The sequence below is a fragment of the Mollisia scopiformis genome (genome assembly GCF_001500285.1).
Source record: "Mollisia scopiformis unplaced genomic scaffold LY89scaffold_14, whole genome shotgun sequence".
Taxonomy (NCBI): Eukaryota; Fungi; Ascomycota; class Leotiomycetes; order Helotiales; family Mollisiaceae; genus Mollisia; species Mollisia scopiformis.
In genome coordinates, this window is record NW_017263594.1 from 546,875 (window position 1) to 562,832 (window position 15,958).

The 15,958-nt window shown below is 48.1% G+C and overlaps 6 protein-coding genes across 6 annotated transcripts; 3 read left to right on the forward strand and 3 right to left on the reverse strand.

Moving 5' to 3' along the window:
• Positions 1-565: 565 nt before the first annotated feature.
• On the reverse strand, positions 566-2,093 carry LY89DRAFT_670331 (uncharacterized protein; the record flags this gene model as incomplete). The annotated part of the gene is made up of 2 exons (XM_018213152.1): positions 566-1,615; positions 1,761-2,093. The coding sequence occupies 2 exons, from the start codon at positions 2,091-2,093 to the stop codon at positions 566-568; spliced, it is 1,383 nt and encodes a 460-aa protein (XP_018070142.1).
• On the forward strand, positions 1,883-3,316 carry LY89DRAFT_719498 (uncharacterized protein; the record flags this gene model as incomplete). The annotated part of the gene is made up of 5 exons (XM_018218498.1): positions 1,883-2,504; positions 2,557-2,834; positions 2,903-3,165; positions 3,224-3,248; positions 3,293-3,316. The coding sequence occupies exons 1-5, from the start codon at positions 2,213-2,215 to the stop codon at positions 3,314-3,316; spliced, it is 882 nt and encodes a 293-aa protein (XP_018070143.1). The 5' UTR covers positions 1,883-2,212.
• Positions 3,317-4,387: 1,071 nt separating this feature from the next.
• On the forward strand, positions 4,388-5,784 carry LY89DRAFT_670333 (uncharacterized protein; the record flags this gene model as incomplete). The annotated part of the gene is made up of 2 exons (XM_018213153.1): positions 4,388-5,534; positions 5,588-5,784. 2 exons carry the CDS (start codon positions 4,388-4,390, stop codon positions 5,782-5,784), a joined length of 1,344 nt encoding a protein of 447 aa, XP_018070144.1.
• Positions 5,785-7,276: 1,492 nt separating this feature from the next.
• LY89DRAFT_685729 (uncharacterized protein) lies at positions 7,277-8,289 on the reverse strand. The gene has a single exon (XM_018215141.1). The coding sequence runs from the start codon at positions 8,258-8,260 to the stop codon at positions 7,415-7,417; it is 846 nt and encodes a 281-aa protein (XP_018070145.1). The 5' UTR covers positions 8,261-8,289; the 3' UTR covers positions 7,277-7,414.
• A 220-nt stretch (positions 8,290-8,509) lies between these two features.
• LY89DRAFT_734940 (subtilisin-like protein) lies at positions 8,510-11,277 on the reverse strand (the record flags this gene model as incomplete). The annotated part of the gene is made up of 3 exons (XM_018219951.1): positions 8,510-9,139; positions 9,190-10,947; positions 11,008-11,277. The coding sequence occupies 3 exons, from the start codon at positions 11,275-11,277 to the stop codon at positions 8,510-8,512; spliced, it is 2,658 nt and encodes an 885-aa protein (XP_018070146.1).
• A 210-nt stretch (positions 11,278-11,487) lies between these two features.
• LY89DRAFT_734941 (uncharacterized protein) lies at positions 11,488-15,122 on the forward strand (the record flags this gene model as incomplete). The annotated part of the gene is made up of 5 exons (XM_018219952.1): positions 11,488-11,770; positions 11,827-12,736; positions 12,786-13,957; positions 14,011-14,868; positions 14,923-15,122. The coding sequence occupies 5 exons, from the start codon at positions 11,488-11,490 to the stop codon at positions 15,120-15,122; spliced, it is 3,423 nt and encodes a 1,140-aa protein (XP_018070147.1).
• Between the last annotated feature and the right edge of the window lie 836 nt (positions 15,123-15,958).

A 15,958-nucleotide genomic window follows, 5' to 3' on the forward strand; every position in this document is an offset into this window, starting at 1 on the left:
AGATGCCTAGGCGATGCGCGCGCCTTATTAATAATGGTGGAAAGCCTATTAAGACTGCATTATGGTAATTCAGGTGTATATAGTCTCAATTAACTGATTTCTGGCCCCCTTATAATTTTGGTGGGGATGGCCTGTGCGCCACGAATTCGGGCAATTACTGGTGCACCAGTGAACCTGCTGACGTAACTACTGGTACTTGCAAACAGTGCGATGAATTGGCAGGGAAGCGCAAAGGGAGGGGGGATAATAAAGCATCAAAGAAGCACGTGCAACGTTCGTGGAATGCAAACATATGGTGAAACTTGAATTATGCTGTGAAACCAAGATTACCTCTCCTTATATACCTGCAAGCGTGCAAAGCAAAGACAATAGGACAACGGTACTGTGATCCGGCTAGCCTAGTCCCATCAGACTTGTAGGAAAAGAAATGATCAATTCGACTGTACAAAATGCAATGGATCTCAATAAAGCGACTTCAAATAGACAAACGCAGAGCATCGATTTCTTTTTTCCCTCTAAGTTGAATGAGAGTGGGGCAGAGAGGAGTGCGACTCGAGTATGTATCTTAAGGTGGATTGTACCAGACAGGGTCCGCGCAGCCTTCATCGTAGTGCTTATACTTTTTTTCTTCCTCGTCCCATTGCCAATATTTTTCTGCTTCTTTCCCTGCGGATTCTTGTGCGGCAGCGAGCTTTGTTCGGTGCTCTGGAGTGAGGTCTCGACATCGCTGAATGGACCAAGGTCTTGGCTCGGAGTACATCATACGAGGTACCGCCCAGTACTGAGGTTCTTCGTACACCGATTGATTTGCCCACGAACCGATCATGTATCCTGGCTCAGTGTGGTGCTGCGCTCCACTTGGTCCGCCAATCCAATCAGTACTTTGGTAGGAGCTTTCGGAGAAAGATGCATCTGTCGACTCTAGCATGTGGTCCCTTTCGTCTGTATTTACAGAGCTGTTCGCAGATGTAATATCCTTAGGGCTAAAAACATTTCCATAAAATGAGGGCATGAAATTGGAGCTATCACTCTGGTTGGGCCCATCATTCAACGCCTGATCGGTGCCTGAGTAGAGCTGCCACGTATAGTCCAAGTCAACTTCAACGTCCGCAATGGGCATGAGAGTCGGTCGATTGTCTTGTTTTAGGTTCATCCTCTCAAGAGGAACCAAAATCCCAGTCTCAACTCCCGCTCGAAAACTTTCCACAGCTTGGTCTCGAATATGTGGTTGTGGCTCAATCCGTTTCCCCTTCGTGCGAGTAGAACGGCGAGATCGAAAATGTTTAGTGGGCAAGTGGTTGGTACTATATGCACAGCCAAATAGTATCTTGAACCGGGCTTTCGGCTCGATGAAGAATGTCCCTTCCTCGTGAGCTTGTCCCAATAGACCACAACTCCAACGTATATGTATGCGGGGTGGCTCGCCCTCTTTCCGAAAACTCGTAGAATTCGCAAGACCGATGCCTGCCCGAGAAATCGTTTCAAGTTCGTCCACAAATTGCGAGGAAACCCAGCTCGTTCTGCTTGCAACGTCGCACAGCGCTACCGTTGGTCGTTGTCGTGAGATAATGAGCCCAGCGACCTGCTCAATCTCGACAATACACACATATATGATCTAGCAGATATTAGATTCCTTCGGGATCCTGCAGATATTTGTAGTTGTCCAAGGATAACATGCCTTCTCTTCTTGAGCAACAATTTCAGAGTCTCTCCATTGGTGTGGTTGCGTGGGCGCATTGCGGCTGAGCGGAAGCATTCACACTCGAAAACTGCTGCTGCTGCTCGTCTATGCAGAGCCGCAGAGAGGAAACAGCGGTATGATTCGGGCGTTGTAGCGCTTTCGATTTCAATTCTCTCGGGCGTAGTGACAGACGCTTTAAGATGAAGATGTTGTTGACTGGAGAAGTGGTGAGAGTCCTGCATTTGAGGCAGATGTAAGGCTGGACTCGTGCATTCTCAGCACTCGGATCACCGATGATGACAGGGGCGCAGGTTGGATTTCTAACGAAGCTAGGCTGTGTAAAGCCATCGTGGCAGACTCGCTGGCATCGTGCCGCATCCTGATTCAACATCAGAAACAAGGCTTCATGCATTCATGATGATCGAAGGGCGGTTCAGGAGGGCTATCGTGTTGTTTGTAGAATGGCTCTCGTTCGGGTGTGCTTAAGCTGCCAGAAAATCCAAACAATTTCTTTGCAATCAATTAACCAGCATGTCATCTTCGACGGGCTATCATAAGCTTTCGAGCTTCATGGTTGACAAGAACTACACAATCTTCCGGCGTTTCAAAGTACTTGCAAATCGTGACTTGCTGTACTTGCAGGCTGAGCTGGCAGCACTAGAAGACCAGTTCGCAGCCATCCAAGCGCAAGACCGAGTTTCTGGAGGCGAGCAGGAGTTTTATGATCGGAATTGGCCCTTGGTCAATTCGTCCAAGGACCGTGGCCATAGCAGTGAACAATTGAGAAAGGCGCTGGAGATAAGAACGAAACTTCAAGAATACTGTTCGTGTGTCATGCGCTTGCAACACGTTCGGGCTTGCTGATCGGCTGCCAGATGAGTGCGCCTCGCGATATGCGACCATCATCAACATGCCCAAGGCCAGGCGACGTGATGTTGCCATGCTGAAGGAGTGGATCCTGAGCCCAGATCTCGGCGGGGGTATCTTATTCTCGGGTGAAGATCTGAGCCCCTGGGGAAAATCTGTGTATGACGAAACGCATAACGATGATTTGATGATAGTGAAAAGTCGAACTGGAGAAAATGACACGTTCACTCGATTCCTGGCCGGACCTGTCTTCCATCTGCTGGAAAGGTTCTGGCGCCGTTTCAAGGTCAGTGAAGGATAGCAGACACGGGATGGAGACGGGAGGCAGGCGAAGCTTAACTCACTGAAATCCAGAAACCAGAAACGTCAAATACCGAAGAGCAAGTACCGGCGAGCAACTTGTACCACTACTCTGATTCTCATATAATTGGGACTATTGACGTTATGGGCACAGTGATCGCCTCTATGATCCCATTGGTCTCCATTGTGATCCTGTACTTCATTCGAAATCTAGGAGCTCGACTAGGAGTCGTCTGTGCCTTCACTCTACTGTTCTCTACCGGCTTGGCGCTGGTGACAAAAGCTCGAAGAATTGAGATTTTTGCATGCACTGCCGCGTAAGTTATCAAGCGCAGAAACTGTAACTTGACTTTGAATCGGACTGACACTACGAAGTTTTGCCAGCGTCCAAGTAGTCTTCGTAGGTAGTACAAATAGCTCAAGCTCAATATAATAATGAATTAGTCAAGGAAAATGGCTCCGAATTGAACAATATGTGGACTGTACTGCATTAACAAAAACAATTGCAGCTTGCATTGAACCTGTTCCTTCCTTCAGCGCATTTGAGGAGAAGCAGCACGCCGAGTTGAGCATCAGCCCCATGTTGACTCGCCAGAGTCGAGATACCACACCTCCCACCCAGGCTGACTGCTAGGTGCCCTTTGGCGCTAAGCCACACCGTTCAGAAGGAGCAAACCCATATCGCCTCTCGTCGTCCAAACAAAAAAGAACTCGAAGTAGACCGTGTACTATCCTGCGAGCTTGTCTAGGCCTCAACCAATGTCATATATTCTATCACGGCCCCCATTATGACCCTGAGCTGAAGAATACTTCGTCTATAACCACTCGATTTAGCTACGGCTCGAAGTTTGAGCCGCAATAACACTCCTTCCACAATTCGGACCGCCTACAAACAACTCCTACTTTACATTCGATTCAGAACCCTCAGAGGTATTATCATATCACGCAGTTCATCTAGAAGACGAAAACCGAGGCTGCCAACACGTTACATACAGATAGCAAAGACTCACGAACGATAGAAGCAAGGGGAAAAGGGTGAGCCAAAGTCTGCAATATTTGTAACGCCCCGGCCATCCAGATCCAAAGTTATCGACGCGTCGCGAGGGAAACCACAAACAAGGTTGGCTTCATACCAGGTGATACACCATACATTCATTCAACAGCCATTCTGGAGGTGGATAACCTCCAGAAAGTTCGCTCGTACGGTGAACATACGTCTGCAAATTCCAGCAAGGTCACATTTGGAGGGGCAAACTTCTCGAATCAAACGTATAATCCTTTCGCTTCAACCCTACCGCGCCGCCTTTCAAAAAAATCGACCGCAAACAACTTCAGAAAGAAGACGCACTCAATCTACCCCAAAATCGAATAACATCGAATCAATAAAACAATATCGATAGAATTTCCTCCGAATCAACGACTTCATCGTCCGGGGTCTACAGCGAGCGCTTGTTCGGTACCAATCCCAACGAGCAACGTCGGTCCTGGGCGTCGGCCACGAAGCGGACGCGGTCGAGGTCCTTGGAGCATATATACATGATGGATCGACCATCTGGTCCATCGTTAACGGCGAAACTTCCGCCCATGCCAGTAAATCAGTTCATCGCAAACGAAGAAGTTGTGTCGGGAGCGCTGGGACCGCTGGAGACGGCTGTTGATGCTCAACCGTTCACGACAATACCAAGTGGAACCGAAAGGCCTTGGTACGATCTTCGTACTTTCTTGAATGTCATTCGGGAGAGAGCAGAGCGCATTGGTCTCCGCTTCTCGCGCGGAAAGCCACGCAGACCCCGAAGGCCCAGATGGTTAGGAGGAACGAAACAAGGCATAACCGTCACCACTTCCACTCCAGAAGCAAACAGCCCGCGCAGGCTCAGACGAAGGGGGCGAGAATCTCAAATTCACGACCAGTCCTACGAGCGCCATTCTACCAATGATTCGGCGGATATCATAGAAAGACCAATACCGGTCCAGGCGCAAGGTGGTGATCCCAGCAACGAGGTCTCTGTCAGTAGACTATCCGCTGTTTTTATGACGGAGGATGAGGCGCGAGAACGAGCAGGTGTAGAAGTCAGACGGTTGTCTCTTGGCCATCCCGAATTATTTCAACCAAGTTCTTCAAAACCAATTGCAGACAATGATATCGGTATCGGCACTAGTCCTTATGTATACATCGAGCCAAATCAAGTTGATGGTGGGGATGAGACAACTTTGTCAAGAAGGTATTCGGAAACAGAGCATCCATCAGGAGGTTATGCTCCGCCTCATGTTCGACACGATGACCACGACGACGACGAGTTTGTTTCCTCCGCGGTCATGGTGAAAGACAGAACAGGCAATTCGAAAGCAGTCAAAATGTTCTACGACACCATGACTGCTGTCAACTGGGTCTCGGAATGTTTCGCGAGCACCTTCGGATTGGAGCTGCGTCCAATTCTCCGCGAGGATCTCAAAGTATACAAGACTATCAATGCAACATTCATCCCCAGACATTACGTGGAATTGCAACTGCAGAACGAGTCTCTCGGGATGGAAGGCTTCACAACATTAAGGTGTAATGTTACGCCATCGATGGATGGAATTGGTTTGATGGCCGGCCGACAGTTCATGAAAGAGTATCGTGTTATAGTTGATGCTAATGCTCGTCGAGACATCTTTGTCACGACAAGCAGTAAAGCAAATGCTGGTAAGACTCAACGCACATATGTGAGCGGGAAGTGGCTGACTTCAAACCAACAGCGCAATGTGAGGCTCGCAAACAACATCTTGAGCAGTCGAAGAAAGAGTACGAGAAAGCCAAGGAATTATCAGCTTCAACTGCGGGACCTTCCACGCAGCAATCTGCAGCTTCAACTCATGAGCCATTGGCCCCTTCATCTAGGACGAGTACACACGCGTCGTCGTCGGACATCAAGCAGAGTGAGTCGAAAGGATAATCAACTTCCGTCGTGGTGGAAGGTGGACATGAGGTCAAATAAAGTTTCCGCTAAAACTGGTCGGTTGTGTTTGCGGAAGGAGCTAACGAGGCTTGGAAGTCGAGTCTCTTGGCGATGGCATCTGGTATCCTCTCACAAACCTTCCGCCCCGCCGTCTTGATCTCCACCAGGATCCGCCTTCTTCCACTCAAACCCAATCCGCTCCGCCGTGCCGAACGTCACAATAAGACAAGGCTGGCTTCCTTCTGCTACCAGTACACTACACAAAACGATACCCCTTTCCTTCTTGCGTTCACTGGATAGGATTATCCCGCTGTTTGCGCAGAAAAGACTTCTTCTGCATCATACGTTCTCAGATCTCTTTCTTCGATCACCTCCATCTGGACATCTACTACCACGCCTTCACCACGACACAAGAAGACTTCTTCTCACTCCCCGCCCTCATCTCCGAACATATCTCCATCGACACATACGAAGGCTTCTCCTCATATCCGCAATCATCTCATCAAGTCCAAATGTCCATAGGAGGACTTCTTCAAATTCTTGGAAATCTAACATTAATCCACTGGGTGGCACGTATCTCTTTTATATTTGGAATTATCAGCATCGCAGAGGCGTTTTGGGTTGTTAGCGATGGAAGCGAGATCCGGGAAGGCTCCTGCAGGCATCCGCTCGTGTGTCAGGATACCTTGTACTTTTAATGAGGAGCATATGCATAAGCATGAAAGGATTCCTCGCCTTGGAATGGCCCTGGAATGGGAAAAAGGGAAGAGGCGTAAGGAAACTCTATTAATATCAAGACGATCATGAGTCTCGACTTTTGGCTTTTGTTTTGTTTTTTGAATTTCCCAACTTGGGCGAGAAGGGAATATGACGAGCGACTTTAATCTGACAGCCCGACCTTAGCGAGGCGAAATGGACTTCATGCAAACAGATATCGTGAGCCACGTTGCGTCCATGGGTGGATTCGGTTCCGCGTATGCGGCGATTGGTGAGTTTGGATTGTCTTTGTTGTACTGCAGTACATCGCAAATGCCACCGTCCGCACAGACGTTTGAGTTTCCAACAAATATTCAAGATGAGGGGAAGATGGCATGTATTTATATGCATGATTCCTCTCAAAACGATCTACCGGATAGCAGAAGAAGATATGTTATTGGGTCTCATGCATGGAATGTAAACCGAGACCACTCATCTTCGATTCTGATGCAGCTCCATATTACTTCTGATTGTTCACAACGACCAATCAATTTGTTGGTCGACTGAGTTTCCCAATCATGCGCTGTTTGGAGTATGCACCAGAAGAAATCGTCGATGCCTGACTGAAAGTCGTGGAAGTGATAGGTCATAAGAAAATATGAGCACAACAGTTCAAATCCCGAGACCTCTCCCAAATCTGTGGCGCCTAACTTGGCGTCAAGGTTCTCCTGAAGTACCCGACGTCGCGCCACGTTAAGCGAGTCAAATGGAAGCAGACAAGTACGAATTCCAAGGTTCTTCCTATATCCAAGAGTTTTCATGTCCAAGCGACAGCTACTTAGAAGATTGACATTCAACTACCGTGTCAAATGTCCACTGTATGGCACTTGCACGCCCAGAACGCCAGGCGATGAACATTCTCGTAGTAGATTTACCCCTCTACAGGCTCTTCTTCGCATATAATGTGGGGTGCCACGATCTCCTCTCCCTCCATATCTTCGATTTCCGAGACATCCCATTCGTCTCGCAGATTGCCTTTTGCCCCCTCATCACCCTCACTGTACAACGCACCACTGATATGCTCACCAGCCTCGAACCCACCCTCTTTCCCCTTTAACTTAATTCTCACCACTCTGTAAGCAAATATGAAATCATCGCTCCCATCCCAGCTTACCCCATTTTTCGCTTCGACACCACCACCAACCTTGGGACCCCCGGAGACAGGCACACCTGTAAGCATAGTGGCATCAACGCCGACTTCAACCTTTCCTTTCAAGCTTTTGCCCTGCTTGCTCTCCGCCTTCATCCCCCTCGCAATCTTCAATCCTGTAATCATATACACCGGTTTCTTCCAATAAGTATCCGTCATCCAATCTTTTACTCTCTTGATCTCAATATTCTTCGCTATGTATTCGTCATCTGGATAGAAGTAGGTTGTTTCCAGGTCTTTGCACTTGTATATTGTGGAGCCTGAAGACGCGCCGTCGAGATCTGCGTCAACTCGAAGAGAGAGAATGGATGAGAGGAAAGCGTTTAGGGCGGTAAAGCCACCGAAGCTGCCGGATAGCGAGTTCGAATGTGTGCTGGAGAAACCTGCTTGATGGTGGGTGAACGATGGACTAGAGGGAGGAATGGGAACATAGTTGGGCTGGCGATTGAGGATATGTTCTGGTTTCGACACTGAAGAGATGATGCTGCCAAGAAGGAGCGGTCCTGTTGGAGGAGGAAGGATATGGAAATTTGGAGCCAAGAAGTAAGTCTTCTTTGTATTGCTCATTTTGATCGAGGTGAGCGTCGAAGAACTCAAGAGCGTATTGTGGTTTGAGTTCCAAGCTTCAGCTGAATGACGCCTAACTTCCCAATCACATGACGAGGCGCAATTTAGGCAAGCCTTGGCCGAATAGCAGAATCATTGGGCTGACACGATAGTCTAGATAATTTTGTTGAAAAAGATGATGTTGTTCACATGGAGGAACTGCATAGGTAAGATAAATCCAGGTGGGAAGGTATGCTATATCCCAAAAGTCTATAGCTCAAACATATCATCAAGTACTGTGTTACAAATAGTCATCTCTGGGTTCGCATATCTTCTACAGAAGAATTCCCATGGTGCTACGTAGTCGTATCCAAGTCTCTTCCTTAGCGCCATTCTCTTAAATGCTTTCTTCATTCCATCCGTTGTCCTTATCTTATTGAACACGCGCACCTGCTCCTCTGACAACTTGTGGTCCCATTTGTCAAGTGCGTATCTGATGTATTCTAGGAAGAGGGCTGCAACGCCAGCAGCAATTGCAGTTGCGGTCGAGGTTCCCGACTTTGTAGTTGTACCAACGTCCTTGGGCTCCAAATGAGCTGGCCAGTATGATCTTACGGCTTCGCCAAGGAAAGAAAAGCTGTATCTATCAGGTGTAGCCGTTGGCGTGAAGCTACAGGGGTTTCCTCGATGGTCTGTAGCATATATACAGAGGACATCTTTGTGGCGAGCTGGCCATGATACAGTCCCATTACCCCCACAGTTCGACGCTGCAGCAATCATGATGATTTTGTGCCTGGCCGCCAGCTCAATTGCTTCTTCAATGATCTCCACAGACACATCAAAACCAAAGGACATGGAGATTATATTTACCTTCCAAATTTTAACTGCGTATGTGATTGCCTCAGTGATGTTAGTCGACTCTTCCAATAGCTACCAAGCTCTGTACTCACCTCTGCTATACGTTTGTGAACCACAGAATCCGTGCGTGTCACCTCAGCCTCCGCCCGATTTCTGAACACTTGGGCGACAAAGATCTGTGACGTTGGAGCCACTTTGAGCAGTACGCCAGCGGCATGAGTACCATGGCCATCAGTGTCATCTGCATGGAAAGTAGATGCAGCGGGGTAATTCAACCAGCTCTTGCGATCCTTGACTCTGGACCCGTAGGCAGCCTCGCCATCCTCGGGTAGTGCAATCCCCGTGTCAAGTATTGCTATTTTGAGAGGACCATCTTCTAGATCTGGGAAGATCTGCTTTGACGCTATGCGTGCTTGGGAGGCCATGCTTGATACGAGCGGGGTTGTGACACGATCGTGCAATTCTCGTAACCATTCATCAGCCCCTGAGCCTTCATTGGCCAAACCCTGTATGGTGTTTTGTTGTTCACTTGGTGATAATGCAGTTGCATGCACATGAGGATGAACTTGCACGGCGTATAAGAGTTGAGAAGTTTCCACAACTTCCTCGTTGGCTATTAGCTCATCCAGCCTGCTGATAGGTTCATTGAACACTTTTCTAAGGGCAGCTTCGAGCCTTGCAACAATCAACTCATAGATCTTGTAAAGAAACTGTTCATTCTCAAAGGAGATTCCTTCTTCGAATACCATATCGGAAAAGGTATCAGCGGTGATGCATGCATCAACAGCATCCATAAAGTCATATGGACTGTGGCCGTTGCAAAGTTCCAGCATTTTGCGAGCAACAGAACGATCTGCGTCGATGCAGAAACCGCCCCCGCCATTGTTTGGGCTGTCAAGCGGACGATAGTGTTCAATTGGATGATCCAGCTCGATTTCCAAAAGTGAGATACCCAGGGCCAAGATACCAGGATATGGATGCACTCGCATCTCCAAAGTCGGTAGGGTAACATTTTGGTCATTACCAATATTTCCACAGCTTGCAGATAAATATGGTCTGTTAATATCAAGAAGTCCCGATTGTTCGGTACGACAGAAGTATATATGCTCCTTGGCCCAATTGCTTCCTGCCCAGACGCTTCGGTAGAAATATAGAAACGAGTTGGCAAGTAACACTTGGAGCCGACGTTTGTCTCTAGGTGTAGGTCTCTTCACAAGAGGAAGACTTCTGTTTTCTATGAGATCTTTCAAACGTTCTGGGCTCTGATTTCCTCTACCAAGATTGGAGTCGCCAAGGTTCAAATCATTCCAAAGGCAACCCTGTTGGATGTGAAGCTTCAGTTGGCACGGGTGGGATGAGACCAGCTTTTGGACAAGGGAACAAACGTCGTCGACGAGTCGTCGATGCGATGGGGTCGTTACGGATCTGAGATAGACCTCACTTTCCTGCCAAGCTGGATGGGGATTATGTGTCTCAAGAAACAAGTTGAATCGTGTCCCACCAGTTTCCCGAAAGTGTGCGTCTAAACGGACCATTGCCGTATGATCCTCCTGAATATCACATCTCCATCGTCCATTCAAGACTTCGTATAGACTTCGCGCGTCGCTTCTAACTCGACATATATGCCGCGACTTGATGGCTGATATAACTGAAATTGGAGATCCTGGAGGCCGTCTTCGTATCTCCGCTGATGCCGATACCAGCGCACGATTGAGCTGTTTCAGGCGGTCGATCAAACAGTCTCGATGTCTCTTCCTCCGCGAGCGAAGATTTATAATATTTTCCAGACTCTCGTAGGGTAATGAATTTGCACGTTGTTGCTCGATGAGAAATCGGAAGTCTCGATGTGGCTACAATAGTCAGCCTCTTGAAAGTACAAATCATAGTATGGTAGATAGGTAGCCACATACTTTAACACGGCTCTCGAGAACATCGAGTACCTTTCTTAACGGCTCTCTAAGCGCTACTTCTGTAGAAACATCTACATTGGCAGCATTTATCTTTGAACTTAGTTCTCGGAGCTCGAACCGCAGATTTGTGTAGAAGACTTCGTGAGCAACAAGTTGCGATGGGTCCGCCAGTCTGTAGACAGCGGCTTCCTGCACATGATATGCTGCGAGGTCGAGAAGAATTGGCAGGGCATCGCGCAAGAGTTGCAATTGCTCTTCGAGTGCGTTCATGGCAGAGCAGGACCGAGTAGACTCGAGAATCGTCCTTGGGTCGATCCCCTCAGAGGACGCCCAGCAAGATTCAGCCTCACGCAGCCCCAGCCTCAAAATGCATCGCGCTTGACAAGCGCGTGATCACCCACCTGGCTTGTCAAGTGAAGGGAAATCTATCTCGATTAAAACCTCCACGAACGTCGTTGTCGGTCGTCTGTCCCATGGATCATGGATGCAGATAACACACTAGCGGGCGGCGCAATAAACAGCATCTCTGCATCTACAGCTCGTTGTATCGTGGCCTTCGAGCGTTGCTCCTCAATTGAGAGAGCTCTCTTTCGCAAAGAGAACTGGACGGATCATGAATTTGCTCGATTTCGGGTATGGTACTCAAATCTTGGAGCCCTGGCGATTGGAGATGATTCCGCCGAATATCGACTGCGTGATTGCGGGGAGCGCCGAGAGGATATACTGAATCTATTGAATATAATCGGTATCAATCTCTATCATAGTACGGCGCACGTCCAGTAATATGAGAACAACGAGATATTTACTGAGTTCCCGCAGTTGCAAGCAATAACAGCGATGTCCAAGACGATATTAGCACGGGGGAAGACATTTCTAGCACCACATCGTCAATATCCATCACACTTTCCTCTCTGGCAAACTCTATCTCAGAGAGTTCGAAGTCAACTACATTCAAGTCAGTTTCAGAGGCTCGTGACGAAGTTGAGCAATCCATTTCTCGGCTCCAGAGACTCGAAGAGACTCTGCGACATTCCGGCCGTCGACTTGTATGTCTCAAGGAAGTTGGCTTCGACGACGGAGATGACAATGAATTGGTATTTATGAAGCTGTCAACGGCAGTCGTCAAGTTACATTATCCATCTGCAGAGATCTGGTTCCAAGACCGAGTTGCCCGTTCACTTGCACATCGTAGGAATATACTTGCTTATCGCAGATCGAGTATGAGGTCTACCAGGAATGAGGGAAGTACTCATATCATACTTAGGCCATATTCAGCCAGCTCATCGACTAGTTCAATTATCGTAGAAGAAAGTAGAGCGAAAAAATTAGGGAAGAAGGGCATTCGCTTGAACGATATCGTTGGGAGGGGAAAGAACATCAATGCAAAGGAAGGACATATCAGCGAGTCAAAAGAAAGCGTTGTCGAAGATGCTGTCGAAAAAGACAAAAAAGGGAAAGGGATGCTAAAAGCAGGATCCCAAAAAAATGTGGAAAGTGTGCCGCAATCCAACCGACTCCATTTGAGGACGCCGAGAGGGGACAGTAGTGCGGATGCACCGGACCTGGAAGGCTTGCACGAGAAGTGGCTTCGGGCATCAGAAGAGTATCTTTCTGAAGATAAACTCAGATTTCCTGCCGAGCCCACGGTTGACAGAGATGACGACTATTTCGAATGTCCATATTGCTTCATTATCTGCCATTCGAAGACTGCATCTGGCGAACATTGGACGTACGTATCGCGAATAACTGTTGTTCATATTACACTAATCAACAACTAGAGAACATGTGCTGAAAGACTTGGCTCCATACATCTGCGTTTCTAGACATTGCAAAGAGGCCGATGCAATATTCGAGACTAGATTCGATTGGATTGAACACATCCGGACAGAGCACACTAATCCACATTGGATATGCATGGCCCCCGCTCACGGCCCTCAAAAATTTGCCACTGAATCGATGTTCCTAAATCATATGAAAGACAAACACGCTGGAACTTTCCCACCGTCACAGTTGTCAGTGATAGCAGACATGAGCCTTCGCCCCAGTACTGAAATAGTCGAAACATGCCCATTCTGCAGTAAAGTCCTTGAGGAAGTTATTCAAGCAAGCAATGATCCTATAACGAAATTTACTGTACTAGAAATGCACATTTCACGCCACATGGAGATTCTTGCCCTATTGTCGCTTCTATGGCTTGAAGCCAAAGACGAAGATGCATCTCACAGTGATGAAGGTTCACTCGCGACAGACAATATGGATGCAATGCCAGAAGCACATCAGAAAATAAAACGGGGCTCCTTCTTACGCCGTTTCATACGCAAGATACGAACAAGAAGTCGCAGGATAGCTCTGACATTCAGCCGGGAAAACCCACCTTTGACGACATTCACCAGCGAACGAGACGACACCTCGCTTACTCTTGGTCGACCGAGTCGTCTAGACATCCCCAAGGCACCTCGCTCATTGGCGGAAAACACATCTCAGGCTGATAGCTTTACAAGTCTTGCAATCAACGATTATGATTTCGATATCAACACGGAACAAGGCTTTGACATTATGATGTTCACTTCATCAGCAGTCATGATCAAGACACCATCAGGAGAATTGAAGGCAGTAAAGCTTTTCTATGACACAGGGTCTACAAGCAATTGGGCTTCTGAGCGCTTTGTGCAAACTTTCGGCTTTCAAAAGCGACCAATACTACCAGATGACTTAGCAACGTACGCTACGATCAAGGGCGAGTATACACCGCGACATTATGTTATGTTAGAGTTGCAGGATAGGTCTCGAGGAATGGAAGCGTTCGAGAAATTATCTTTTAATGTTACACCCTCATTGGACGGAATTGGACTCATCATTGGGAGCGCCTCTATGCATAAGTATAGAATTGCTATCAGCAATCCTCTTTATCGTGACAGGCATGTCACAACAAGCCGTGAAGCAGATGCTGGTAAGATATAATCCACTCTCAAGCTGACTTGGCCACTAATTCAACGTGAAAAGCTACGAAAGAGACTCAGAGACGATTCTTCGAGAAGGCGTTGAAAGAAGTGAATGCAGCATACAAATTGGAAAAAGGCTTAGCTGCGTCAGCTACTGAACCCTCAACCACGGGACCCTCCACATACCCATCTGGCGCGGGTTCTCAAGGTTACCTCGACACAGTGTCCTCTCGGACTAGCGAGGATTCAGAGACGAGTTCTAGTAGCAGAGGAACATTGCCCGCTTTGATAATCGAACGACTTTCGCAACATGGACAAGGTCCGGCCCAAGAACGCTGGTCCATAGACTCCAGCGGATCAATCAAGCCCTGGTCAATGGCTAGGGAAAACACTGGCACAGGGCAGCATGATCTCAAAGCCCAGGCTGAGTCGGCTCATAGCAGCACCTATGGTACCATGGGTGGCCCAAGCATTGAGAAAAGTGTTGAGTTGCCGAGTTGGGTAGTACCTGATGCTTCCGCGAATAGCTTAGAGTTTACCTCCTCCGCAGTGATGGTCAAAGAACCATCAGGCGAAAAGCGAGCCGAGAAGCTGTGGTATGACCCGATGTCCGTAGACAGCTGGGTTTCGGAGAAGTTCTTGAAAGACTGCGGTTTAACAAAACGACCACTCCTAGAGAAAGACGTCTGGGTGTACAGCACAGTGAAGGGGGATGTCACTGCCACACACTATGTCGATGTTGAGCTTAAGGACAGCGGACGTGGGATGAGGGAGTTCGATACTCTGAGAATGAATGTCACGCCACACCTTGATGGCATTGGACTACTCGCTGGTCGTATTTTCATGAACAAGCACACAGTTGTCCTCACCCCGGGACAACGAGACATCTATGTGACAACGAGGCGCAAACCAAATGCTGGTAAGTATGAATCATCCCAAGATAGAAATCATGTGCTGACGCAATTTTCAACAGAAGAGTTAGAAGAACACAGAAAAGTGATGCAGCAAGCTGAGGACGAGTTTGAACAGGCAGAGGCATTGGTGTCCACAGCTGCATCCACCTCGGATCCGACCGCAGCGTCGACGACGGACGAGCATCTCGCAGGCTCGTCGCAGACGAGTACTTCGGCCCTAGAGTCTCCCGATGTCGACCCCAAAGGGTCGAAGACATGAGAAAGATCTCGACGACGTGAGATAGAGGGGTCAAGTACCTGTGAAGTGAGTTTAAGCTTGGACGCTAAGCTCATCCCATCTCCTTGGTTGTGGGCCCGGACAAATGCTAACGATCGTTTGAATCTAGTTCTCCACAGGGAGGCAACAGATATATTCTGCTACTCGTACTGTACAACATCAGGCGAACGGCTGCAAAATGCGGGATGTTTCATGATTAGTAATTAATATCGAGCATGGCGTTGGCTGCGTTTGCATCTGCTTTGACATTGCGGTTTTGACATGATAGACGGAGCTCCAAGGATTTGGGAATGGAATGGAATCGGAGGATAATGTTCGAAAGCGGTCTCTGGCGAAAGGAGCATTGGTGTCAGCATCAGCATTGACGCATGCTCGGCATCTCAAGGATTAGAGGTTGCTACTTAGACGGTTTCAAACCCCGCAACGAGCGGTGCCGCAATGTATTTATGGCGGAAATGTGTGCATGCCTGACGACGAGACCCTGCTCCCTTCGCGCGGTACCGCAGCAAGCAAAAGTGATATAAAAGCGATCTGCCGGCCAAGTGGACCTATCGGAAAGGACTGAATTTGAGGCGTCCAGAGAATCGTGCAGATACGTGCTACGTCGTTGCACGATGTTTCACTAAAAAACATTGATTCGCAAACCAACGAGATGTTGGAGCTTTTGGTGGGAGATGGCTCGATGGCAAGTTCAGGAATGCGCGCTTTCAGCTTTCTGCCGGATCTTGTCGCGGCAGTTGCTGTCGTCAACCTCGCGTGACGCAACCTTAATTATTTTCAAGACATTATTCAACGCAGTGATTATTAGTTGAGTAGAG